The following is a 27842-nucleotide window of genomic DNA, read 5'->3' as shown; positions in this document are numbered from 1 at the left end:
GAAGTAAAAACACACCAGTTGAAGACGAGTTTTGGCACCGTGCTCGAAGCTGCCGTTAACCGGGTGCATGTGTGTGGTTCTGAGGCGAGTTGTTTCCTCGTTTGTGTCCTTGCAGTGCGGCGGGTGCCTACACGGCCAACCAGGGGTATGTCACGCGACGTGCTGTGGCCCTCGCTTTCAAGTTGTTTCTCAAAGCTTTTCTCGATTTTCGCGCATCTGCCGCGAGACGGCGGAGTCCCTTCTTTGTCCAGAATTTCCATAGTTTCCGGTCTACAAGTTGCTATAAACAACCTTTTTTTGGAAAAAGACATAAAAAAATGATTATGGGGTGTTTTTTGAAACGAGCCAAGTTGTTCCTGCGAAAAGTATGCATCGCACAGAAGAAAGATGGGTGCCTTGTTGGTCTGGGGAAATTGATGATGTTTGGTATAATTAGTTACTTTTTAATTAGTGAATTTATAGGTTTGGTTTCAACTAGAAACTTTCTGAGAATCATTGATGATTATTATACAGCATTTTACGTCATTTAAAAGAAAAGCTCAATTTGGATACTTTCTCGTCAAAGTGCATCTTAGTGCCAGCGATTTTGTCCCCTGTGGCCGAGGCGTGTAACGCACGAGCACTGCATTTCCTTCTTTCCAACGAGGGAGGCGAAGGGGTAGCCACAAGGTCTATACTACATTAACCTTCCTTTTTTTTTTTTGTGCATTGCATACTTTTTGCACGAATGATTTGGCTCATGTTTTAAGAAGCACCCTGTATAAGTCGCACTTGCATATTTCTACGGTAGGTGCGGTGAAAGTCTGTTGATAAGCCTGCATATATATATATGTATATATATATTGTGATCGCAATGTGTTCTTCAATGTTCTCGCTAACGAATCAATTGAAAAATGTAACCCCCGCAGCAAATTTGCACGGTTGAGGTCGGTTTTTATTGAAAGAAGACTGGTACGAGTTATTTTCGTAAAAAATGCACCAAAGAAAAAATTTTATATATAAAAAAAAAAAATTCTGGAACTTGTACACCGGAAAACATGGAACAGGAGCGGTTGTCGCGAGGGTTGAGATTTGTTTCTGATCCTGTCTGCGGCGGCACTTTGCAATGAACGAGCCTGTGGCCTTAAAGGGACACTGAACTCCCCCAAAAGTTCTATTGTTAGTTGCTTGGATAGGACATGCACGTTACAAAAGAAACTTTCCCCGAAAGAAAAGATTTTATTGTAGATCCACATGGCAAGGCATATTTTGAGTTTGGAGTGATTTGAACGTTTCGGTTCGTTTACCCGAAGCACCAACTTGTTTCGTAATCGTTCCTAGGTACCCCGAAGTTTCCCAACATATTTTCTTGGTGCCTCAATCGCAAAACTACTTTCCACAAAAAAAAAAAAAAAAGAGCAAAGACAATATTTATTTTGCAAGGCTTGTTTTGAGTGAGTGATCCTAAAGCGTGCATGCTCTTTTTGCACGTCCTAAAATAGGAGCACGTTGCGACAGTCGAAGAGTTCTGTAACCTAAATATTGCGTAAAAAAATATTTTTTTTCGAGAAAAGTTGTGTTTGGGTGGCAAGTACACGGATGTTCTCTCTTTGCATGTGTAAAAAGAAGCGTTGTAAGGTCAGCGTCTCTTTAAGATGTGCTCCTTTGCCCGTGCCGGCGCCACTTGCAACTCGTTATATGGGAATACTGCGACATGTGCGATTGCAAGAAAAAAGGGGAGCATACTTTTGTTTACAATTATTTGTGCTGCTTGTTATGCAGGTTTGACTGTGTTATTGTCCTTCTCTTTGCTCTTTTTTCGATTGTTAAAATGTACCAGTGACGGAGGCCCGAAGCGAAGGGCAGCCAGCCAGCCGCCGTAGGCGTGTCGCATCTCTGCCGGCCTACACAAACGGCGGCTAGTGCTGTCTGTCTTGTCACAGTGTCTGGAACTCGTCTCCAACCCGTGTGTTTACTATGTAAAAAAAAGGCGACGTCGCAAAAATGTTTTGCTGTTGCCAGCCGTGCTCCTGGCGGTGTCCAGCAGCAGTGAAGGTCGCAGATGCACGACAATCCGCAAAAGTTTGGCAGCCAAGATTTTTTTTTTTCTTTTTTCTACGCCCAGCTTTTAAGATTACAGCACGACGCTCAGGTTTTGGTGAAGTAATTTGTTGCCACTTTAGCGCCACTTTCGATGCATGGGTGGAGTAGAACTCTAGACACACTACGGTTGGAGATGGATTCCAGGCTCCGTGGTCTCGTTGGGAATCGTAAACGTAAAATGGGCGCTTTGACGAGAGAGGTATCTGAGCGGCGAAGCCTCACCGTGGAACAAGCGTTAGGAAGGTTCGCTCACACTTCTGAAGGGTGGCGTCGGTAGCAGTTCTGGGAGGCCCACGAGAACCACTCGAGGAACCATCCTTATGTGCGCTCACGTTTACAGTGGCCCTACGTGCGCCGTATGAACTTGCAGAAAGGCTGTGCTGGGCTCGGCGTGGGCCAGAGTCGCTGGATCCTGGGAAAGTAGCGCCAAGCTCCCCCTAATTTTGTCGCCATTTCGGTGTATGAAATTGATCAACTTCTCCCTCATTCTTGGTGAGCCAGTGAAAATTCCCGTGACAGGCTGCTTCATAAAGACGTTTCTCGTATACCGTGGTTTTATTATTTGCACACTTGCAAATCAAGCTCTCACCTTCGCAGCATCTGCGTGTCGGTGCTTGGCGGCATTGCAAAACAATTTTCTTGTCTCGATATAATCGAGGAGAGCAATATCATTGTTAAAGATACAAAGGAGATTAGCACAACTGATAAGCTGATTGCGTACCCAGCACCAACGACGCTTACATTGGCAAGGAACTTTTTTTCAGTACGGTGATGCCCCGTAGGGATCTTGGCGCTACTGGTTCAAAACCACTCTTTGGAAAATATGAAAGAAGTGAAATGGCGATTGCATGTTGCAGCTGAGATCAACGAATTTTCTTGCGAGGTTTTGGTCGTCCTCATGTTATACTTCGTTCCACCTCAAGTGTGCTTGGGACAAGCTACAAGAGGGAGCTCCGGGCTTTCGGCATCCCTGCCATGCACGCGCGCTCGTCCGGTGCAGGCAGTGTTCAGGGCCACATGCTCGCGTTTGTAGCATTGGCTGTGTCTGGACTCGAGCTGAAACGAAGTATAGTGTCTGTGTGTCCAGCTAGCAGGCAGGGAAAGCATTGGCGCTACTTTCCCAGGAACCAGCGACTTTAGCAGCGTGGCCTTCCTACAACCGTCTTGAATCAACTGTTAGCCGGATGCATGTGTGTTGTTCTGAGGCGAGCTGTTTCTCGCTTGTGTCCTTGCAGTGCGGCGGGTGCCTACACAACCAGCCAGGGGTACGTTGTGCAGCGTGCCATGACACTCGCTTTCAAGTTGTCTCGAAGCGTTTCTCAATTCTCGCGTGTCTGAGGGAGGAACCCGGATTTGTCGGGTGGGGGGGGGGGGGGGGGGGGGGGGGTTTACCTGCCTTGCCTTCAATTACCGTATTTTACGGTCCAGAGTTCTCTCCTCCGTATGAGTCGCACCCCCATAAACCGCCGTTTTTTACGAGCTAGGGTTTGTACGTATATTTGTACGGTCAGCGCTGTGAGGCAGCATGAATAAACCCGCATATTCGTACTGGGGTTGCAATATGCGCGCGAATCAAACCGAAGACGTAACCCCCGTGGGGAACTTGCACAGTTAGGTCTGCTCCTTAACTTCACACGTACGCTGCAGTGCTAACTCGGTGCTATTAGTCTGTGCTGAAAATAGCGTTGGTATTGGTGGCGCAGTGCTGCAAGCGGTGCTGCTTTTTATTAACGTTGACTTAGCGCTGCAATGTGCATGTCAACCGGCCTTTGTACGTGTAGAAATTAAAGGAGAGGAGACGGAGGCATGCGGGGATCCTGGAACACCCAGCTCTTGTTGGAATGATTGGGTAAACACAAAGCTTACTGTTTGAACACCGGGCGTTGGCGTTCGAAGAGAGAGAGACAAAGTTGGCTAGCTTTGCATCTATCCTCTAATCATTCCAACCAGAGATCGCTGCTGCGACGTCTCTATGCTTCTCGTTTACTCCTCTCCCTCAGTTTCTCCCTGTATAGAAAAAAAAAAGAAAATGACTCTTACATTTGAAAATATGGTGCGTTGCAAGAGTGTTTCTTCCGTATAAACGGCGGCCCGTCGTTCGAGACTGGAGGCCCTCCCCTGTGTGGCGCGCTTCCCCTCACGCAAGCCAGGGTGCATCTCCTCCCCACGAGCGTGGCGGGGAGGCTAACGGCACGGGGGTCTCTTGCAGGACGGCCGGTGCCTACACGGGCAACCAGGGGTACGCCATGCAGCACGCGGCGGCGGCGGCTGCGGCCCCCCAGCAGTTCGGCGCCCGGGCTGCCCAGTCGTACGGCACCTACGACACCCACGGGGCTGCGGCCGCAGCTGCCGCAGCTGCCTTCCACTATGCCCCCAGGCAGCAGGTGGGTTGATCCTTGTCTCCCGTAGAAGCAGCCGAATAAACTACACTCGGGGCAGGGATTCCCAGTCTTAAGGAATCCTTACTTGCCGTGACTGATAGCCATGACGTAAGATGTGTACGGGTTAGGACACTTGGCGCAGTGAACACTGAGAGGTGGTCGACCAGATGAAGACCTATTGGCATGCGCATAAGTGGCCTTAGCCAACAATGCAACTGAAAAAAAAAAGAAAAGATAAAGAATTTTTATTTTCATGGCACCCGCACGCGTGGTCTTTCCACTCGGAGCACATGCTCTGACCATGACGAACGCCACGCCAGAGATCTTTCCGCCTCAGCATGTTCCCCAAACTTACTGCTGCTTTCGAGGCTCAAAATTGTGGTGAATACTAAGCAACACGCGTAGCGCCAAGTGCCAAGTTCTACATTGGTCCAGCAAGTCTAGTATTATTCTTATATTGAAGGCTAGAAGAGGGCTTTATCTGGCAGCTGCGACATGCACTGTTTACACCAATGTATAGCTCTCACCGTTGTGTCAGCTGATGGAAACAGTCGGCTTTCATTTCTGAACTTGCACCGCGACAGCGACGAGGAAGCTTTCTGGTCAGTGGCGTTGTCTGCGAGTATACCAGAAAGCTTGTGTAAATTTTAAACGTTCCAGCCCTATATTGTTGCACGACCCCTTCAATGCCCTCGGCCCGTAGTTCTGATAAAAGGCAGCCGAGAAGATCTCTTGTGTGTCTGATCTTAACTTAAACTAACAGAAAATGTTGCGAGTGCAAGCTCTTGCATTTGATCGCACCTCGTCTGCACATGCAGCAAGAGAGCCAATCGAAGTCCCCCCCCCCCCCCCCCCCCCCGCTGTTTTTGCTCACGCCGTGAAGGCTAGCTTCTCAATCTCTGCATTCACTCTGCCTAACCATTCTCGGGACTTTGTGCTGCGGGGTAAGTGGCTTTGTGTAGTCTTCTGAAGGGCCATAAAAGGGGCGCGTGTTGTTTAACGGCCCCAGCGGTTTTTGTTCTGCCATCTGGGTTGCGCGGCGCGGAGAGACGCAGGTGTACGAGGTGTGCGTCACACCTGCCAGAAGTTCAACATGGCGCCACCCTGCAACAATGGGCAGTTTTCAAAAGTGCACGCCATCTAGTGGCTGCTGTGTCCATCATCAGAGTTCGCCATTGGTTGGGCACGTATACCTAGCACGTATTGGACAGAAGGGCTGCGTCAACGTTTGGTGTAAACTCTGCTCTTATCGAAAACTATTGTTGCGTCGGTGTTGATTCAAATCTTAATTGCGTGCTCAAGAAATGGAGATGTTCAACGTTGCTTGATGCGGTTTTGATAAGGGTCTCTTGGGGCAAGCTAAAGAGGCACATTTCGTCTGAGAAGTCTGGGCAAATTGAAGATGTCTGCCATTGTGGTAAAGTCTGCTTATTTTCTTGCCCCCGGGAAAGCGTGGTTAAATGTACAACTTGCCAAAACAAATGGGGGAATAACTTACTCGCTCGGTCACTTGTGTGGTGTCCGGTAAAGGCAAGAGAAATCAACTTGGCATTAGAATGACCTTGCCAGGAGGGAGTATCAAGATGAAAATTTTTCTTCATTTGGGCATCTTAATAGAAATCACTGCCTGAGTTTCTCCCATTTCTCAAATATGCTATGATTTAACTTACATTGATTCGACAGTTAGTTTAATTGACCATTTGCTAGATTGCCTGAGCACCAAAGAGACTGCTGGGAACGTAGGTACACGCGCTGTGCGCGCTTGCCTTTTCTCGTATGGAAAATATTCACTGGACGGCATATTTGTTTTAGAACGTATGTTCAGCATAAGCTCAAACTAAGGGGTGGCACCACTTTCAATTGTAGATTTTTAAACCAGTCACTCAATATTGATGAAATTTGGAGGGTCTATTCATCTCCTTGCTTAAATGCACTGTATGACGTTTTGCTTCGTAGAGCAATTTCCCTATAAGCAACGGGGAGGTACACCTCTTTTGATGTAAGTCGCCTCACTTGGCAAGGGAATCTATCATATACAATTGATGCAAAATATTGAGCATAGCCGTAACTAGCTTCAGCTATAACTAGAACATTTTTTAAAAAATATCTCGCCACGTTCCTCATATTTCAGTTCAAAAGCATCCACAGCGTAGAATAAGTTCCGCAATTCATTAAAAAAGTGAAATGGCGAAAAAAAAAAGAAAAAAGTTCAGCCTTAGTATTGTCTCAAAGTTAATTAAAGAAAAATATCCTAGGTTGGAGGCACGCAGACATGTGTTAACTTTCAGCTCGTAGATTGGTGCATCTTCAATAAGTGTGCATTTCATAAAGCTCTCCGCACGAGACCAATCTTGGCGTTGGACGTGCGGGAAAGAAAAGGCGACACTGGAAGGTTTTAAGGACGAAGCGTGGGTGTGCAGGCCACATACGACAAGGGCGGCCAGGGGGGCTACTACGGCCAGGGCCAGGTGGGGTCCAGCTACGGGTCGGCGACCGGAGGGGCGGCCCCCGCGGCCCCGGCCGAGGGGGTGAGCTCGAGCTACGCGGCCCAGCAGCCAACGGCCAAGAGCAGCTTCGCCTCGGCCTACCGGCCGGCCCAGGCGGCGGCCAAGGTGGCCCCGTCACCTCAGCAGCAGGGGGGAGGGGCCTCGGCGGGCTCAAACCCGGCCGCGGCTGCCACCTACCTGTACTCCGGCTATGCCACGGGGGGCACGGGCTATGGCGGCATGCAGAACTCGGGCGGAGGCTACCACGGTGAGTGAACGGCCACGAGACTGTGCCCGGAATGAATCTCTGACTGGTGTTTTTGCCGCGTCCAAAAGAGCTGTCCCTCGATTTCTGCTCGACGATGGCAGGGGAGTGCCGTCGTCAGTTGCAGTACCGGCATTGTTGCGGCGGGGCAAGTGGCAGGCACTCGTTCCACTGCGAGTTGCGGTTTGACAGTCTGCAGCAGGCGGAAATGGGGGCACCGTGATGGCGGCGACATTCGCATTTCTCGTGCTTTATGACGGGTCTTTTATGACCAACCGCGGGGATTGCGACGTCTGACGGCGTAACATTCCGGATTTTGTGCCGTCGTTCGTTACCACTTCGGGAACAGTGTATGGGCAGAATGGGACGCTAGACACACCGGATCCAGGTGCATTCAGGCACCAGACGCCGCTGAGTATGGGATGACCAAGGCAGGCATTTTGGGGTTTTTGGGGCTTTCCAGGCTTTCCAGTACCCCTTACAATTTCTTGGGGTCCCAGTGTCGAGTTTCTATCTTTTTTTTTTTTTTTTTTTGCAGTCTTGAGAATTGGTTGCCACCTCGTTTAGAGGTGGCCCTCGAGCACATTTGTTGGAAATCTTGCACTTAACTACGGGCGACGTCTTTCTTGTACATCCTACTTTTAGACTTCCGGCTTGCAAAGAAGTTTCAATTATGAAAAGCGAAATAACCTCCTGTCCCCGGTTCGCCGCGCGGAGTTTCCACTGTTTCATTGCAGTCTCGGGGGCGGGAGAGACGTGGGTCTTAGGTGCGTTGTCCGACCTTTGCACGCAGGCCAAAACAGCGGCGGCGGCGGCCAGCACCAGACGGGGGCCAAGCTCCCCTGGGGCGCCGGGGGCGGGGGTGCCCCGTTCAAGCGGGCGGGCCCCTTCGTGCCCAAGATGGGCAAGCCCAAACCTCCCCCGAAGGCCCCGCAGCTGCACTACTGCGAGGTATGCAAGATCTCGTGTGCGGGGCCCCAGACCTACAAAGAGCACCTGGAGGGCCAGAAGCACAAGAAAAAGGAGGCTGCCCTGAAGAGCAACGGGGCCGCGGGGGCCCCTCCGCTGCCGCGGGGAGGCACTGCCCTGCGCTGCGAGCTCTGCGACGTCACCTGCACAGGCTCGGACGCCTACGCCGCCCACATCCGGGGAGCCAAGCACCAGAAGGTTAGTTCTGGCAGATGCCCTCGTGCCTTGCACGCTGAGTACCCCGCAGCCGCAAGGAGGTCTCGCTGGGTGAAGGGCGGGATGGGCGCGCAGTGCGGATTGCGGTGGGCTAGAGGAGTTTCGACGGACGCTTGCGACTGCAGTTTGGGCTGGCGAGTTGTTTCCACTTCCGATGTAACTGCACGCAAAAAGTGGGCATGCCCTTTGCACAGGCACACGAAAAGGGAGACACTAATGCAGCGCTGACTAACAACTGTTTTTAATTTCGTCGTCGTTTACTTTTTGTTTGACATATAATTCAATTCAAGATCTCTTCTGCTCTCAGAAAAGGAGTTGTATTACTTGACAACAAGTTCAAGGAGACCGTAGCAGAGATTTTGAATTGTTTTGTTTGAGTCATACAAAAAAAAAAAGGCGACGAAATAAAAAAAAAAAAAAAAAAAAGTTAGTCGGCATTGTGTGAGTACTATTCAAGACTCAGCAACCTATAGGTGTAGGTTGCCACTATTGGGAAAATATGGCGGTCTAAAACAGATTGTGCTGTGCCATGTGCCAGCTCAGTTCACAATGCTCGGGTTTCTGCAGGCAAGCACCACTTGTCAAACCTGCGGTGATGTGTTGACGTAAGCGAGCTGGCAGAGGCACTACCTTCTTCGGGAAAGCGATTGAAGGACTATAGTACTAACGAATATTGATAAACTCACAATGTCCGGTTCGCGCGGTAGCGTAAATTGCATTCAAAGCGACCTAGGCAACGCGAGTCGACGGTGTCACCTGGATAACTATTCCACTGCACAAACGGCCGTCGTGAGCTACGATGGTTGAGCAAAATCGCGAAAGTACCTGTTCTGGTCAGTTCAGCGTTTTCCTGCTGGGGGGCATCAGTTTTGCTGGAATCTAGAATACATGGGAGCTTTTTGACCTGTACCCCGAGGAGTATCGGAACCTGCTGTGCATCATCCAGGCAAAGTTCCTACGGCTTCTTTCACGTCCGGAACCAGCGAACAAACAAAACACAATGATGTGCCATCTTTGTTTTTCCTTCTTAGAAAAAAAAAAAAAGAATCTCGTGTTGTTGCCTGACTGAACGTTTGTAAGTCCTCCGTCAGAGATCTCAGTTAAAAGGTGTTCATTTCAGTTTGCAGATGAGGCACGGGTCGCAGGATGCTTAATCTGCTGACAAAAAGCACAATTCGGTTTGTCGTGCGAATCCGCTTTAAACGGTGCAGTGGGAGCAATGCGCTTCTTTAGACCGATTGCATGTCAGTCTTTCATCACCCAACCGACCACACTCCCACTCCAACCCGCGCACGCACATGAGCAGGGTCAGGTGATGAGAGGGAGGCAGCTTATCAACCGGGCAAGCCCCCAGGTGGTAGAGGGATTGGTGGCCAAGTGCACTAACATGCTGCAGCTCAAAGTGCATAGAGCAAAAGCTCGCACCAAAGGACCTACTGCACTGGCTAAGTTTCTCATCTACAGCTTAAACAAGTATCGCCGTATCCCAAAGGTAGGGTGACGGAACATTCTTATATCCGTCAGTTGACCGGCTGCATAGAAGAGCGTTGTCACAAAGTGGTCATTCTCCGTTGCCTACACGCGAGCAGGTATGGGCAGATGGCGTTTCTGGCACCACCAGCGGCCAACAGAGAAGAAATAATTTCGAACGACACACTTTTTGCACGAATGTTTGTGCAAACTTTACGTTTACCGTAAAAGCTCCAATAGAATCTTTCTGCTGCGGACAATGTGCATCCAACGTTACATCGGTTCCGTTGCTCGACTCCTGTCCACACAATCTGGTCTGATAGTGTAGCGAGCACCGCCAGAAGGACGTGCCACAAAATTGCGCCGGGCAATCTAGAAAGCTTGTCGATTACCTTTGATTTAGTGACATTAAACCGACCTTGCACTCGTTAAACCAGTGGGGTAAAGACGGGAGTGGAACGGCGGCAAATCGTGCGCGTTGACATCGGCGGTCTTGAGAGAAAGAGTGACAGAAAAGCTGACAAAAGGTGGGGCGCATTCCTTTTGCTGCAACGAGTTGAAGTTATTTGAGTGCTTGTCAACTTTATTTAATTTCTTTGCGATGCACGAGGCCAGTGTTTTATTGCGGGGTAAGCTAGAAATTAACTACTGGGTGTCCCAAGGAGCGGCCAAGCTCTTTAAATCGACCGCAAAATTCGGTTTCTTAATCTATCGCGCTACGACTTTGTTCAGTGTTGACCACAGATGGTGCAATTTTTTTGTTGTAAAATTTGCAAAGAGCAAATTTACGTGAGGAAAACTTGAAGAAAAAAAAAAAAAAAAGCTTAGCTCCTATGGAAACGCAGCGAAGCCACCGGTCTTCAAACAATACAGCGCCGTTTCGCACGGGAGACAAGAAATGACGCCGGCGGTCGGGGACGCCAACAAACGAGCATATGCTGCTGAGAGCCGGTGTTTTAAGAAGACAATCTTTTCGACTCAAAAGCGGCGCGCGTTCCGCAGGCTGCGACAGTCGCAGAAACAAAAACAGGCGTGGTAACAACAAGGAACTGCAAAGCAGACGACATAAGTACCACGAAAGAAACAGTTAAAATAACCCAACAAACTATTTTTTCTATCGATTCAATGTGTTTTATTAGTAAGGATGGTAAAATAATGCATTGGCAACTGATGCTTTTGAGTCAAAAAGATTGTCTGCTAATGTCGTCGACTCTCGGCACTGTATGCTCGTTCGTTGGCGTCGCGACGGCATGGGCCATCTCTTGTCTCCTTTGCGAAACACACTGTATTGTTTGAAGACCGGTGGCTTCGGTGCGTTTCCATAGGAGCTTAGCCTTTTTCTTTCTTTACTTTTTCCTCAGGTAAGTTCGCTCTTTGCATATTTTACAAAAAAAATGCACCATCTATGGGCAACGCTGCACAAAGTCGTAGCGCGATAGGTTAAAGGGATGCTGAACCGAAATCTGGATTCCCCTTAAACACGCGGCAAAGGCGTGCAACGGGAAGCTACAAACACCAAAACATCACTCATACAGCGATATCTCGATCGGATGACCGTATTTTTCAAAAAAAGAGGCGCATTTGGCAGGAATGTGTAAGTCATGTTTCTCCGAAAAGGAGAGGGAACTGCCTCGTATCTTCTCCGCCTCGCGGCCTTGGGGGAGCGAAGCGAAGAGAGGAGGAAACTAGGTATCTTGACGGCCACGCACCTCGTCAGCTTGGTTCAATCTCGACTTCTTTTTCCAAAAATACGGCCGTTCATTTAAGATATCGCCTTACTAGTACAGTAAAACCTCGTTATAACAAAATGGGATATAACAAACTAATGGATATAACAAAGCAATCATAATTCCCCTTGCTTGCTAATAGTGGGAAGAAATGGACATTGGCTATATAACAAACTAATGGTTATAACGAAATAATTATGACCGCTCCTTCAACTTTGTTATAACGTGGTTTTACTGTAGTGTTGTAGGGATTGTAGCGTCCTGCCTACATCTCCTGCATTGTTTGTTTTTTTTTAATCCAAATTTCGGTTTACCATCCCTTTAGGAAACTGAATTTTGCAGTCGATTTAAAGAGCCTGGCCTCTCCTTGGGACACCCAGTAGGCACAGACCTTAGAGGCACTGTTTTGCTGCTGCTTCGTACGTATTAATGCTCTGCCAGCGATCCGGGTCCGTCGAGACCACCCACTGGGACCACCGATGTCCACGCCCGCCAATCCGAAGCGGCCGGAATGCGCGGCACCTTTTCCTCTAGGTTGTTACATTAACTCTACGGTCTGAACACTAATATCTCGTTCGCTTTCCTTTTTTGCTGCCAGGTGGTGAAGCTGCACACAAAGCTGGGCAAGCCGATCCCGTCGACAGAGCCGGTCGTGATCGCTCCCCCCAGTGGCACCACCACGGCCAAGGCGGGGGCCACGGCAGCCACCACGACCACCACGGCTGCGGCCGCAGCCGGCGTGGCAGCCGGGGGCGGCGGCGACGCCAAGGTGGCGGACGGGGAGGCCGGGTCCCAGGGCTCGGAGGAGGGGGCCGGGGACTCCCTGGACAAGGGGGTGGAGGTGCAGCCCGTGGGCCAGGACTACATCGAGGAGATGCGCAACGACGAGGGCAAGGTGATCAGCTTCCAGTGCAAGCTGTGCGAGTGCCGCTTCAACGACCCCAACGCCAAGGAGATGCACATGAAGGGACGCCGCCACCGGCTCCAGTACAAGGTGGGCATGGCAGCCGGCCATCTTGGGTTGGGAGGGGGGGGGGGGGGGGGGGTAGCTCCTTGAGAACAATTAGAAATGTGTTACTGGGTGAGTGCGTCTCACTCCGTGAGAATCTGGTCATCTCTGCCTCGGTATGCTGCCTGGAATGGGTCTCAGACTGGTCCTATAAAAGTGGTCACTCGATTTCTGCTCAATGATGTTGTTAGTGTCGTGCTGTTGCAACAGCGGTAATGGTCGTGGCAGTTCTGCCACAACTATCCGTGCTTTGGTCGCTCTCTGGCTTGACGATTGGCAGAAGCTTCGGCAGCCAGGAGTTGGGGGGCCGCGACGACGACACTCGCGTTCGCTTAGTACTTCTTCCCGTGACTTCTGCCACCAACTGCCAGGATTGCAAGATCAGGCAGCATGACACGCTGGCTTCTGAGGCGTCATTTGTTGCTACTTTGGGGACTACTCAATGTATGGACAGGGCAGGGTGCTGAACATACCAGTGGGACGCTTTCCAGCCTCTGTAGCGGTGACAGGCTTTGCATAGTTGGAATTGCTGGATGCGCGCAGCCCCGGAGTTTTCCCCTTAAATTAGGAGGGGGTGGCTGCCACCATCTATCGTCGTGAACACCCGTCGAAACGGCCGTTTTGCTGTCTCGGCAAATCTGGCATCTCTGCACACCCGCGGCAGCCTTCTTCCTCGCCGCCACGCAACACTGTGGACATTGCATCCATTCTCTCAGACATGCCCTCAATGCGAGGGGAGAATTTCTGCTGTAGGCGCCCTAATGCAAATGGGTTGAGTAGAATGTGTTCTCCCGGTATAGTATTTTACGAATCGGTCGTCCAACCCGACTCAGCTCAGCCTCCTGTTCCCAACCGCAGAAAAAGGTAAACCCGGACCTGGTGGTGGACATCAAGCCGAGCCTGCGCCAGCGCAAGCTGCAGGAGGAGCGCCTGCGGCGCCAGCTGCGGGACGACTTCTGGAAGCGCCGGGAGGAAGACAGATGGAGGGACGAGATGAGGTGGGTCTCACTTCTTCCGTACCACCCTCCTCCCCTTTTCCCCCTTGGTGTGTCGCGGCTGTGGGATGCAGTGGCGCAGTCTGGGTCCCCCCAGGATGATGGAGGAGGAGGAGCGTATGTACTGGGAGGAGCGCCGGCGCTTCGAGGAGGAGATGGAGTGGTGCCGCTGGTACGGCCGGGGCGGCATGCCCATGCCCCCGTGGCCCCCGATGCCCGGACCCCCCATGGGCATGCCCATGCCCCGCCGGCCGGACTCTGTGGACGACCGCCATGTGATGGCCAAGCACTCCCAGATCTACCCCAAAGAAGAGGACCTGGGTCTGGTGCAACGCATGGTCACCAACACGGAGAAGGCCCTCAAGATGGTGTCGGATGCCCTGGCAGACGGGTGAGTTCCTTGGACTCTGGCGTCGCGTCCTGTTGGCCAAGACGGGTCCCACTAAGGTCTAGCGTCCTAAAGGAACCTTGGCAGCCGGCAGCGTTGGGTTGTTTTGCCAGGTTGTTGCGCACCTGGGTGTTTCCCCGTTTAAGAGCCATTCAAGCAGATCTCAGCCACCTGCCGATGCATAAATAGCTATGAACCAATCACTGCCTGCTATGCACACTTTTGCTTACAGGGTCTGTAGACTTCCACTCTGCGTTATTACATCAAGCTGTCATTCGAGGCAGATCTATGTTCCCCGAGGTCAAAGAAGAGTACCCCTCTGGCAGACGATAGACGCCTTTCGAAAAATGCCTGCCATCTGGTAACTTGATCGCCGATTATCGGAGTCGTCATTGGCTTAGGCACAGACTGTGAACATGTATTGGGCACGAGTGTTCTGTTGGCATTTGGCGCGAACTCTGCTTTGCTCGTATTGAAAACAAGTAACGTGTGTTCGGTGAGGACTCTGTTTTAACCCCACTCCTCGTGCCCAAGAAACGGCAGCACGCAATGTTGCTCGATGGGTTTTTGAAAATTGTCTCGAGCATAGGAGCTGGCGGGGAGCATCGGGCAGTGCGTGTGGTGCCGTAGTCTTACCCCGCCGGCAACGCTTTTACTTGCAGTCTGGAGCCCAAGGCTGAGGCGACTCCAGCCGCCCCTGCGGCAGCAGCCCCGGCAGCACCAGCAGAGGATGGCAAGAAGGTGGAGGCCAAGTAAGTTAGGCTAGAGCACTTTCATTGAATTTGAGGTCTTTTGCAAATACCGAGAACCATCGTTGTGGGAGCACGCATGAGGAAGTGCTACACCGACCGCAAAAGCCGATGCACGGGTCAAGTGCATCGGCTTTTGCGCTTGTACAAGGAGCTCGGACGCATTGAGGTGCGTCAAAAACTGCTTCACGCACTTGCGTTTGACCGACTGCACCTCAACTCATTGCATTGCACTACAACGAATGGGGCGAATTCGAGTCAAGGTGGCACCAACGTGCAGTAGCGCTAGTATGGTCCCTAGAAAGACTGACTAGTCTTCCGTCCACCGCCCCTGTCGGCGACTGCTGTGGAATGAAAGCGGCATGGCGGCACCGCGAGCAATCGGCGTGCTAGAATTTGGCAATTACCAAGCCACGAAAGAAGTTGGGGAAATTCAACAGACATCATCATCATTTATTAAACCTTGAAGGCCCTTACGGGCATTACACAAGGGGGTATCCTGCTGAAGAAACATTATATAAAGGCAGCAACAAAAATTGGGGTATGCTGGAGAACATTGTTACATAAAGCAGCAAAAACAGGAAATAGCACTTTGCGGAGGAATTATTTACACTTCCTGAGCCTTAGCCGCTCTCGCCTCACTGGCCTCGTCCCTTGCTTCGGTGTAAAGGGGGAAAAGGAGGAGAATGAACTTCAGTATGCTTGTTATCGCGACTGCATGTACCTCGCAGCTTAACAATAAATCTCCTTCCTAAGAAGGCAGAGGGGTCAACGATGGCTTTCTCATGATTTTGTTGAGAGTGAAGAAAGTAGCGAGTGAGGAAGGCAGTGGCTAGAACAGCACTCCGATAGCACGCAGCGCCCCTTGCAACTTCATCTACACATACACACTTTTGCTTCTTATGCACACACACACTTTTGCTTGAGCGGTGACATTACACAATTTTTTCGCCCAACTTTTTTTTTAGGTATGTGCATAGTAATGTGATTTGAGCGCGTAGGCTTGGCTCCTGCTTAGACACTATTTTGCCGCAAACGTCATGCGCTGGTCCACTTGGTGCAAGAAAGGATGTCTTCACCCCGAGAGACACGTAAACACCTCGAGTAGCACTTAGACGCTTCCAGTTCAGAAGTAGACCGACGGTTTTGCGGTATTTGCGAGATTCAATCTACCCATTGGTGAGAAATGTTAAGTTCTGTGTGGGCGAGCGGGATTCTCACCCGCGTCCCCATTGAACAGGAAGGAGGAAGCCCCGCAGCAGCAGCGCCTGCTGAAGGGGGTGATGCGTGTTGGTGTGCTGGCCAAGGGCCTGCTGCTGGCCGGAGACCTCACCGTGGGCCTGGTGGTGATGTGCTCGGAGAAGCCCGGGCGCACCCTGCTCGCCCGTGTCGCTGCCCTGCTGCCCAAGCACCTGGCGGTGAGTGACGACAGGGGAACAAGCTTCCTACCAACGTGCTTGCCGTGTTCTCAAAAGTGGTCCCTCAGTTTCCTCCCGAAAGTGGACGTGGCAGGTGCCTGTTTTGATGCAGGTCGCTCTCCAGCTTGACGGTTAAGACAACGCGATCCTGGCGACGCTCGCTTTTGCTCATACTGTATTTACTTGCATAATGAACGCACCCCCAAAACTCCTACCAATATTTGGGTTTGCTTTTTTTTTTTCCCCTCGCGTAATGAACGCGCTTCCAATTTTCAGCTCCACAAGTCTCGAATTGCGTCCAATTTAGCCAGCCACTGAGTCAGTTTTCTTTTGCCGCCAAGTGGTCGGTCCAAGTCAAGCCAAGCCGCTTTCATAATGGCTGCAAGCGGCAGCAAATGCGTACTTGCGGAAGTGATCAACCGTGAAACCGAGCGGCACACACATTTGACAGAGCTGGGGTCTAGGAATTGCCCAGCCCCGGACATTCCTCGCCTATAGGATGCATTGATGTCAAGAAACACGCCGTCCTCTGTGGTCCGCTTTCACAGTGAGTGAGAGTGGTTAGGCCTAATAACGGTCGCATTGCTCTCCTTCCTGAGTGAGCTTCGTAAGGCACTTTTTCTTTGGCAAAAGGCACACCAAAAGTGCCCTAAAAGAGGTTTGCAATTTATACAGCATAATTACTGTGGCCCGTCCACGATGTCAGTGGAGACGTGTCACAGTACCCTGCCATGTCATAATGACACTTAGAATGCCATTTGCACAAAGCGTGTAATTGCAAACATTTTGACCACGCATAAGAACGCCCCCCCCTCCAAATAGGGGTATTTTTGGGGGGGGGGGGAGTGTTCATTATGCGAGTAAATACGGTACTTAACTTTTAGCTCCAGTTGGCAGATTCGAGACACACGACACATTACGGCGGTTTCCGTTGCCACCTCGGGACCACTTTCGTTCTGTGGGCTAGCTAGAACGCGGGACACTCCGGTTCAGGACCTGTTGCATGCACCATACATACTAATTTGGAGGCTTCTGCGGTTTCTGCCACATTTTAAAAGCCACCGCAAGAGGAGAAACTTGTGACTGCATTTTGTCAGTGCAAGTAAAGAAGTAAAAGGTTTGCACAAAAGCCAGTTGTAGCACCCTTTACAATCGCAATTTAGACAGGCTTTCTCTCTCGCTTCTCTGCAGTGCTCTGCTGGTAGCAGACAATCAACTTTTCCCGGACATGTTAGCAAACAATGCACGGAGTTTTCTCGTTTTATTTTCATTTTTGATTCGAATGGCACTTCGTAGCAGACAAACTGCGTCCGTCGCTCGCCTTAGCAGGCGAACCGTATACGAACAATGTCTTAGCTCGCTCCGTGAGAGGCGAATTGGACCTCACTCTCTCCGCGACCGAGATGGGAACCCCGGGTAATCCGAGGACCACGGTGCAGGCGGTGGCCCCTGACGACAAGTACGAGGTGCGTGCCAGCCCCCAGGATGCGGCGGTGCTGCTCACCTCGACCGGGGAGCCCAAGGTGACGGTCTGGGTGACCCTCACCTCTCCCGTCATGAGGGACACAGCCCCGACCGACGCCAGTAACGGTAGGCCGCGCCGGGCCATGCCCCATCTACGCGGGACTCTTGCTCTCGGGGTCCACTTGCACGTACGCGGCAGCGCCAGAAATCGCACCTGCCATTCGTACACTTGGTTTCGGCTTACCTTGGCCTAAGGCAAACGCCGTGGTCCTCGTCGAGCCGATTGGAGCGACGAAGGGGAGCGCGTCACTGAAGGTAGGGGGGCATAACCCAACAGGTTGGAGCAGAGGGCAACGAAAGACTGCCCTTTTACCCAGACCCTCCTTTGTGTGTTGTAGACTTCGCTTTTGTCCCACGCGGAAGATTAACGCGTCACTCCAAATTTATACGAGGACAACTTTCCTCTCTCACTTGTGCCTTTGACGGCACTGCAAACGACCGGGCGGATGAGCGTGGTAGTGCATCTCCCTCGGACGCATCGGTTGGCTCACTGGAACCATGGCCTCTGCCGTTTGCCAGGCTACGACGAGACTGAATGGGGTGTTGATTTAGCGCTGCCACATACGTGCGAACTGACCCTTAAGGGGGAACACTGCTTCTAGGGCTTTTATTTTTTGGTAGTGATTCAGCGGAACAGTTTAATTGAAGTTCCCCCGTCATGTCGGCCTTTGCATTCTGATTACCAATCTGTTGTGTTTTCATGTATTTGGTTGGTTTGGATGCCACTGAAGAGACATCTGGAAAGATTACGGGCAAGATTAGGAATTAGACTTGTCTCGGTAGAATGGTTCTACAGAACACAATGGAATACAAGTGAAGACTGTAGAATGATTTTTTAAGATTTTTGGTGCAACTCGAACAAGTTTAGGAATATGTTGCAAAAAATGTTGGAGGCATTTAAAATATACTTCTGCCAAATTTTATATATATTTTGTATGCCTAGTTATACTGCTGCTAGAAAAAAGAAAAACTATGAAACCTGGTTGCATACAAGTAGGGTGTTGGCATCCATAAAATAGTGTAAAAAAGTTTATTGCGAATTAATGGAAAAAATAGTCAGGCCCATTTTACTTTCTTTTCATATCAATATTTGAAAAAAAAAAAAAAAAAGCTTCACTTTGGAACAAGACTGAAATTGCCTGTAAAGTGCACAACACAATTTTAAAATATTTTTTTTATATATATATATTTTACTTCAGAGAGCAGCGTCCCCCCTTAAACCACTATGAAGTCATGGTCCTCTGCATTGGGCGTCAACTTTTTTGTGCCACTTTGAGGCTGGCGTAGCTTCCACACTGCTCCAACAGTGTCAAAACGACTTACGTGAGCCGTTTAGCATTGTCTTCACTTTGAGAACCTGCACAAATTGGATGCGGAACAGACCCAGGAGCTCTTGTGGCAATACGGGGCTCCAGCACTGAAAACTGCACTAGCCCGGAAAGTGGAAAACTACACTAGCCCGAGAAGTGGAGCGCAAAACAGTTTACGCTGAGCATACTTGTGCTTGTCTGATGGCTGTTTCAAACTGTGTTGGGAGATGAACGTGGGGGTCGCGGCCCGAGATTATTTTGTAGCGTAGAGTGGTGGCAACTAGGTGATTTTGACGGGAGTTCGATGTCGATTCAGTGTGACGGGAGAGGAAAACGTGTTTGCTGACCGGTACCGTCCAGTATTTACCGTGCGGTGCTTGACTTCGTAGGCCGGGCCACGCTTACCTTCCTTTCCCAGTGCAGCCAGCCAGCTTCTCCGGAAGAGCCTCTTTAGTGGTGTAGCACGTACAGAAGATGGCCGTCGAGCGGATTGGTGAGGTTGGAACAGTCTTAGTGCAGGACTGTGTTGTGCGCAAGCAAAAGGGCCGTCAAGGTGGTAACACGGCCCCACCCCCGCACTTGCAGCTAGTGTAGTCGTGAAAGATGTACGTGTTTAGAACGATCCGTTTTGAGTGTAGTGGGCTTTGTGGTCGGAGACTGTATTGCTGTTTTTCTTGGCGCGTGTCTGTGTGTGGTTAATTGATGATTGGCGTTGACTTTTGTGCTCGACGGTGTTGAGGCTGGCATACTTTCCCTAGTGCTGCAGCCGTGCGCTGCCGAGTAAATGCTTGGCTGGCGCCTCGTTTGCGTGCACCCTAGTCCACAGGAGACGCCATTTGAAGCTACCTGCTGGTGCGGGTAGCTTTGACGGCATTAAAGCCACATCTAGAGTTACGGTGGTCGCCGGTAGATACACATGGTGACACAACTGTGTTTCTGCCACCTTGGTGACGTTGGTGCCTCTTTGAAGAGCGTGTGCACAATGCATCACGATCTGGTAGCTTGATGCAACTGGCGCAGATACACGACACTACTATGTGGTATCTGTCTGCACAGCGCTGGTGCAGAGGTAGAATGCGTACTAACTTTGTCAGCATGGCTCCAGCAAAGATGTAAAATGCATTCTATTCCTGCATTGGCACACTCGGAACACGTTGAACATCGCCAGCCTGGACACCGGACTAAAGATCTGATTTTCCGTCGACTCGGTGTCGCAGTGCCGTGCTGCATGTGCACACGTCGCATTGCAGTATATAGCCTCGACAGCATCGTGCAAAAAAAGTGGATGCCGAAAGTGGAACTAGCTTGTTGCCTCGGTTGCTCAATTGCACGAACCGGTCATTGCCCAAGAGAACATGTCTCAGTGGTCAGAGAAAGGGATGGCTCCTCTTCCCACCTGTGCTGCAAACGTGCAGGTGGCTTTGATCTCTGCGGCCTTCCTAAACTCGGATGCTCGGTGCTTTGGGACCTTCTTGTCCCATCGCTCTTTACGTCTGGAGACGCTCGACGAGCTCTCGGGAACAGAGAAGAAGCTCGTGCCGGAGAGCGCGCCATCGAGAGGTTTCTACGAGCTCGGGGAAGCGGGCGGCGGGTGCTGCGCCACCTCGGCTACTCCAGAGCCTGTGGTGCGGCACGCCGCCCCTGGGGCGGGGGGGAGTCTGTTGTGGTCACTGGTGACGGAGGTTGGCAGCAACCAGTTGGCGGCGACGGACGAGAAGTGGCTGAGGAGACGGTGGAAGCGGGTGGGGGAAAAGTGGGCGGGGGCCGTGATTGGATGCTCGGTCGGAAGGATTTTTGACCCCCCGCATCGTCTGGGTTTTTGGGGGGGACGCCCCACCGCCAGGCACGCCCGTTTCGCAAAGTCCTTGTTCATTCTCTAAGGAGTTACGCTGGGGGTTCGCACGGGGCCTGCCTGGGGCTGGGGCATTCCCCAGGGGTGCTTGCGGGGGGTTGACAGCGGGGGTCAAACACCCGTTCCCTGCACTAACGGGGGCCGTGTGCCCCCTTCCCCTCTCTCTCTCTCCCTCCTTTGCCGCCTGGTTCCTAGCCAGTGCAAAAGACCCGCCGGATGTTCTGGGCAGGCAGAAATGCCTGGACGCTCTAGCCGCCTTGCGCCATGCCAAGTGGTTCCAGGTTGGGAAGCCTTTTCAGCCTTATGTCTGTGACGCCTTGTACCGCTCTCTCTCTCTTTCACTCTCACTTTGTGCCCATGACGGGAAATGTGCTCACCTCTGAAGGGAAACAGAAAACATGGGGCTGGAAAGTTTGACACCTGAGGCTCGCGTGGGGAGGTGCCGGGGCCCGTCCGTCGCGTTCGTTTACGGTTTCTTTCGCTCACGGTGTTTCACGGCACCCTGCTAACGTTTGCTCATAACGACGAGAAGTCTGATTTGTGAGACGCGTCGGTGCTAAAGCCGTCTAATTAATGCAATACCCACTAACAAGTTGGGGTTACATTTTTCTCTTCAGAGTTACTTGCGAAGAAAACTGTCGAGGCGTGGAGATGTGGTGCGGACGCTCTTGGGAAACTTGACAGCATCGTGGCGCACAGTCCTCTCGGGACTGTGGTTGGGCAGGAGGGCTAGTCTGTCGGGGTAGTTTAGAGGGTTGGTGGGGACAAGTTGAAGTTAAGTTTACTAGACCACAGGGAGGTTACGACAGGTAGCACACATAGTTGCGGCTGCGATTGTAAACGCATTGCAGTTTTGTCCGATACGGGTGGCCGCCTAATCGACTTCGCATTTTAGTCGCCAACAAAATGACAGATCGTCCGGCCCAAGACGGCCCCGGCACCGGGGAAGTCTAAAGGGTGGGCGGGGATGTGTCGCCTTTTAAAGGGGAAGCCAAAGAGCACTGAAGAAAAAAAGAAAAGAAAAAAAGAACAGCCGGCGTTGTCTTTGCAAAAGAAAAAAAAAAAAAAAAGAGAGTGTGGTGTGTTGTGTGGGAGAGAACGTCGGAACCGGCGGCGGCTGACCCAAGCCCCTGCCCGGGTACTTTCCTTCCTCTTCTTTCCCCTTGGGCATTGGGGTATCCAGGCTAGGGCCAGCAGCCTGCAATCGTGCGTCATGGTGATCCGCATCCTGCGAGACTTGTGTCAGCGCGTGCCCACCTGGAGCACCCTCAACGCCTGGGTGAGTCGGCCGGACGGGGGAGGGACATCTGGTGACTGTGAAAGCTGTTTCACTTTGGACAGGCTAATGGTGGCCATGAGACCATTTCGTTGTGCACCGTCACTCGCACGTCAAGGGCAGATAAATTGGTTCTTTGACCACATCGTAATTCTTGATTTGTTTCAGTTTCGGCGATGTTACTACCCAGAAGAAAAAAAAATATCTCTGGAAGATGCCATATTTACATCCACCAACATCTAGAGTACAGTCGCCGACCAATTATTCGGACTTCGCTGGGACCGAAAAAACGTCCGAATAATGGAGCAGTCCGAAAAATCAGCAGATTGAAAAACTTGCCTTTATTACTTCCAAGTGGGCTTAAAAAAGCCGTAAATAGTACCTTGGTTCAGGTTACGCCTGCGTGCCTTGTTTTAGGTTACGCCTCCATTTCCGTTCGACAGCCGATTTTCTTTTAAAAGTTCTATAGTGAAGAAATTTTTTTGGCTCCCTATTTTGGTTTCTTTTCACACCTTTTACGACGATCGGTGTATGAAATTTGATTTCAGAATTCATGGTCCCTTTAACAGAGAACTGACAAGTACAAAGTGGTGACTTATGAGTCCCTCTATGAAATTTCTGCCATCTAAAGATTTAGAGCCAAAAAAGGCTTTCCCTGGAATCTTGGCACATACAGTAAAACCTCGTTATAACAAAACGGGATATAACAAACTAATGGATATAACAAAGCAATTATAATTCCCCTTGCTTGCTAATAGTGGGGAGAAATGGACATTGGCTATAACAAACTAATGGTTATAACGAAATAATTACGACCACTCCTTCAACTTTGTTATAACGAGGTTTTACTGTACAACACACACCGGGAAACATAAACAGGCCCCCAGGGCTTCGCCAACGGTGTATGTCCATGGATTGCACTAACTGACGACGGCAGCAAACAAGAAACCATCTGTGTAAAAGAAGGAAGAAAATTTGAGGCGGAAAACAACTAAGAAGATGATGAAAACTGCTGTTCCTCACGATGTAGTCATCCCTGATGAAGAAACCGAGCAGGTTTTGAAATGTCGGATTGAACCGTTTTTTGGTTTTTGGTTAGAGCTCTTCTGTCTACACCTTTATCGGGGCATGTTTGTGGGAATGTGTCTTAGGGCATGATTGTCGGCATGTAGTGGGTACAATGTTTTCGAGACCATATTTGTGAGGGTATGTTTATTGGGGCTTGTGAGGGCATGTTTCTGGAGACATTTTTGGGAGGGCATATTTGTAGGACATGTATATCAGGGCACCTTTGTAGGGACACCGTTATCGGGGCGAGGTGTTTGAGTGGACATTTTATAGTAACGTGTTTCGGGGACATGATCAGGGAGACGTGCTTGTGAGGGCAAGTGCGTGAGAAGGCTGTGCTGTGCAGGCCCTGGAGCTGCTGGTGGAGAAGGTGCTGAGCAGTGCAGGGCAGCCCATGCCCCCTGGAGACGCCCTGCGGCGCGTGCTGGAAGCCGTGGCCGGAGGCATTCTGCTGCCAGGTGAGTGAGTGATTGAAAACACATACTTTTGCACGAGAATGAGAATCTTAGTTTATGGGTGGTACGCCCAAAGACGGGTTGGGGGCTTGTGTGGTTGTGAAGTGGGGCGAACATAATGAATGTGGCGCTATAGATAAATAAATGAATCCCGAACCTCCCAGTGGACTCCGGCAGAAAATTCAGGATCGCCTTTTGGCGTTGTAACTCACGCATCCAATGAGTTCGATTATGCCTATTACAGTATAGACCACTTACATTGTAACCGCTTATAGCGCAGGACGGGGTATAACGCTGGTTTTTAAACCACCGGTTCGCCCCCTATAGAACTCCATGTAATTACATACCGCTTAAAATGCAGGCGCGCGAAGGGAAATACCGGTTATAGTGCGGTTTCTGAAACAGCCCGCCGACCGACAGGCGCAGCGAGCACGCTTCCCTGTGCGACACTAGATAACGGCGCTAGCCGCAAGTGGCACTCACGGGGGCAAGGATGGCATGGAGGTTGCTCGAAGGAGCGGGGAGAGGCGAAGACAGAGGCTTCAGTTGCCATAGCAACGGAGGGACGCACGCTTGTGTCGTTCACGACGCAAGGCGTTGGAATAGGTGGTATTGGTTGGAGCGAGCCCAACCAGCCCAACTTTCCCCCGCTGCGTTGGAAACAACCGCAACGACAGACCAATCGCAGGTCGAGAAGTGTTCGCGTGCGTTGCGGTCGCAGGCCGGCTTCTTCTATCCGCAAACATGGCGTCGGTGGTGATCGTCGACGTGGACGGCGCAGTGAAAGCTCATCGTTCCGCGTAAAAGCGCTATCCTTGACTGAATTTTCGTTGTGTGTCGCTATGATAACCCAGCACGTACTGGAAGGAAAGATTCACTTACTCGTGCGGCGATGTCGTAGCGGCACTCTCAAGACAGCCAAAACACCAGTGTCGTCGTGTCTGTTTACTTCGACTATAGTGGTGCTTTCTAAGCATTTGTATTTTCGAACATCGCCCGCATTTCTTATTTGGAGCATTTCATGCAAGTAAGGCATTTCATGCCTTATTTGGAGAATTTCATGCGCGTACCGTATAAAGGGTGCGAATTTTCACGCATTTTCATCTCCAGAGAAAAGTGATTAGGGTTAGCAATCCTGAATGCTCGCAACGTCCTTCCGCAACCCGCGACGCCGTTAAAAGGCTGCGCCAGGCAAGTCGCTCATTTCTTTCAAAATATGTGACACACTTGAGAGAGAAGTGTACTAGTCTGGTGAAATAGACTTTCCTCAAACTAAGCTTTATTATTCATCTAATATAAAATAAATTCTTTTACAAAGGTAAGTTGTCTCATGGCATGTATTTTGGCCTGAAAAATTGATGTTTTGGTTATAGTGCGGATTTTCGGGACTCTTGCGACATACGTTATATGCGGTCTACACTGTATTGTAAATCTATGAGAGGAACCAACCCGCTACCACCAGGGCAGTTCTCAATGGCAGCCATTCAAATATCTTTATATATTTAAGGAAAGGTCAGGTTTGGAAATGGTTCTGGAACGTCGCATGGAGATTCTTTTTTATTTATATTTCTTTTTGGATTTCGAAAAACACATCTGTGCTTATGGCACCAAGCAGCTCCAAGATTTGCTTATACTGCTACGAAACTTGATTTTTGTTGCTCCTGAGCTGCTCCAAAGTTGAGCTTTTACTGCTCCAAAGGTGCTCCAAGGGGGCATTTTTGCTGCTCCCAGACCTGCTCCAAAGGGCTGAAGCTTGCTTCCACCCCTGCTATAAGAAGTTCATTCTATGATAAAAAGTTGACATGGGAGTCTGTACAGCTGAAACAAAGATTGACACGAGTCGGGGACGAACTAGTGCGGCTGCACTGCTTAGATGAATAAGCACATATTTATAGGGAGTTGCTTCAACAGTCTACGGGATTTTCTGCTTCTTTTTCATTGTTTGGGACTGTCGCGGAGCTGTTGTGACTCGCTGCCTCTGCTGCCGCCCGGTGAAGGGGGGGAAAAGGGAGGCGCAGACTGTCGTTGACGGCTAGGTGTTGACCGCGCTTGCAGGTAGTCCGGGCCTGGTGGACCCCTGCGAGAGGGAGCCTGTGGATGCGCTGGCCGGCCTGACAGACCAGGCACGCGAGGACATCACGGCCAGCGCTCAGGTAGGCACCCCCGTGACGGGTACCTGCCACCCAACGTCTTAGCGACTGCAAAACTCTGGTTGAGCGTTTACCGCATTCCTGTATTATGTAGCGGTTTACCAGTTAAGGGCGCGTATTTGTCTCTTTCCGGAGCCTATTTGGGGGGCGTGTCTTCTCGACCCCGGAAAAGCTGGCAAACGAGCGCTTTCATTTTTCTTTAATTGCTTAACTGATTAAACATTCAAATTCAGCTCCTCTTAGTCATTATTGCATTTATTCAGTAAATGTGTAAAATATTACCATGTCTGATAAAAAAAAGTTATTTTTTGTCCGCATTGTGCGAAGAAACCAAAACGATAGCCGTAGCATTGTTGTGCAATGCGGGTGGAATGGTGCCGTCACATACCCAAGGACAGAGGTCCGACGTTTAATTGTCATAGCCGTCGTGGATGCTACTGACGGGTGCCACCAGTGATTTGTGAAGTAAGCCTGGTGGAAGCTTCTAAAACCATACAACATTACGCATAGCTACTGGATACTGCCAAAGTGTGATTTTGCATAACGCAAAGAATGTTTAGAAACAAGTCTTTCAAGCAGACGACACGATGAGGCTCCCTTCGTCGCGCAATTCTTCTTGGGACGCCAGGGCTGCCCTTTGCACACATTGTGCAGAACGGCAGACGGGAAATCCCAGCTTCCCTCTCCTCGTGGCAAGAGGGGAGAGAAGCGTTTTTCTATAGCGATGGCGACAGTCCACGAGCTCCAAATCTCTGCCAAGTTTTGCCTATCACTTCAAAAAAAAAAAAAAAAAATTATTGTGTCATTTTTTTAGGTTAGGTTAGGTTCACGGCTTGCCTCATCAAATAGTTTGTGTACCATGTTTACACCCCTACTTTTTTCTGGAATATTGATACAATAAAATGCTGAACACCTAGCCGTAGAATGTTTTGATTTGAAGTCCTGACCGTAGAGGTTTTTCCATTTCGTGACTGTGTGCCCTTCGTTGCAGCACGCCCTGCGCCTGGTGGCCTTCCGCCAGATCCACAAGGTGCTGGGCATGGACCCGCTGCCCCCTCCCAAGTTTGCCCGCAACCTGATGAACCGCAAGCGCAGGCGCGACGGGGAGGCCAACGAGGCCGAGGGTGGGTTTCCCAGCCCTCTTCTCTCTTGCCAACTCTTTTTAACCTGTAACCAACTATAGCAGGGGTCTGAAACGCGCGGCCCGCGACTTGCTGGGGAGGCGGCCCGCAGGCAACCGGCTATAAGTACCGGTTTTCACGCCTCTGAACGCTAGAAATGGCATGCACCATAGTAATCTCAACTCGTCGATTCATTTTCGCTCGAAAAGTAGCTCTGCTCTTTTCACTTATTCACATAGTTTATACACAAACTCAACTCTGTTACGTCACGGCGCGGTGGTGGCGCGTCGGCCGCACTTCAGTTCTGGGGCTGTGGGCGGATGTCCCCATTTGAGACGTGTATTCATGCATTGTACCGTCAAGTTGTACGGATCACCTGCGGACTATGTTTAGTGCGTCTTCAAGTTCAAACGGCCGCCTGATTGTTTGAACTGTCGTCTGCTCTTTTAGACGACACCGGCCCGTAGACCAAATGTTGGCCCAGTACTTGCGATAAGAAGTGCAGGCCTCAAAAGAGTAAAGTTTTAAGGTTGGTAAGCGGGCTCGATGCAAACAGTAGATGCAAGGAGATGACGATCATTGTTACCAGTGGCCATCACCGACTAGTTATGCCGGATTCACCTGGTCCGTCCGATTCTGCTTGTGATCTTCAGTATCGATGTCGACTATCTCAGCTACGGTTCACGCATTTGCGTCCCAAGGAACGTCTTGTCTCGACTGAAATTTGCGAGCGAAATCTCACCATGCGAATTAGACTTTAGCGTCCATTCTGCGTCGTCCACGCAGAATGAATCGTCGCATGTCACATTATTCATGCGAAGTTTTGCGGTGTAAGGAGCCTCGATAATTTCGCTGAGGCCGCTGAAGTAGTCGGACGTTACCAGGAAGACGTAGAATCAACATTTTGGACGCGAAAAAGGGCAGGGGGACT

At 50.6% G+C, this 27842-nt stretch overlaps 1 protein-coding gene across 4 annotated transcripts in view; it reads left to right on the top strand.

The window, feature by feature from the left end:
* LOC121834700 (zinc finger RNA-binding protein) overlaps positions 1-27842 on the top strand; it is a 36665-nt gene that overhangs the window by 7697 nt on the left and 1126 nt on the right. Inside the window, exons 2-16 of one of the 4 annotated variants that reach the window (XM_042288431.1) lie at positions 116-145; positions 4292-4466; positions 6884-7217; positions 8008-8381; positions 12195-12590; positions 13464-13603; positions 13698-13991; positions 14651-14740; positions 15978-16155; positions 17595-17745; positions 21037-21122; positions 22025-22120; positions 23532-23643; positions 25696-25793; positions 26782-26914. In XM_042288431.1, the coding sequence (XP_042144365.1) occupies positions 116-145; positions 4292-4466; positions 6884-7217; positions 8008-8381; positions 12195-12590; positions 13464-13603; positions 13698-13991; positions 14651-14740; positions 15978-16155; positions 17595-17745; positions 21037-21122; positions 22025-22120; positions 23532-23643; positions 25696-25793; positions 26782-26914 (2687 nt within the window). Of the gene's footprint in view, positions 1-115; positions 146-4291; positions 4467-6883; positions 7218-8007; positions 8382-12194; positions 12591-13463; positions 13604-13682; positions 13992-14650; positions 14741-15977; positions 16156-17594; positions 17746-21036; positions 21123-22024; positions 22121-23531; positions 23644-25695; positions 25794-26781; positions 26915-27842 lie in introns of all 4 variants that reach the window. The other 3 variants (XM_042288430.1, XM_042288433.1, XM_042288432.1) reach the window with 3 other exon arrangements.

Source organism: Ixodes scapularis, unplaced genomic scaffold (genome assembly GCF_016920785.2).
Source record: "Ixodes scapularis isolate PalLabHiFi unplaced genomic scaffold, ASM1692078v2 ptg003631l_1__unscaffolded, whole genome shotgun sequence".
Classification (NCBI taxonomy): Eukaryota; Metazoa; Arthropoda; class Arachnida; order Ixodida; family Ixodidae; genus Ixodes; species Ixodes scapularis.
This window is presented reverse-complemented; position numbering and strand designations above follow the sequence as displayed.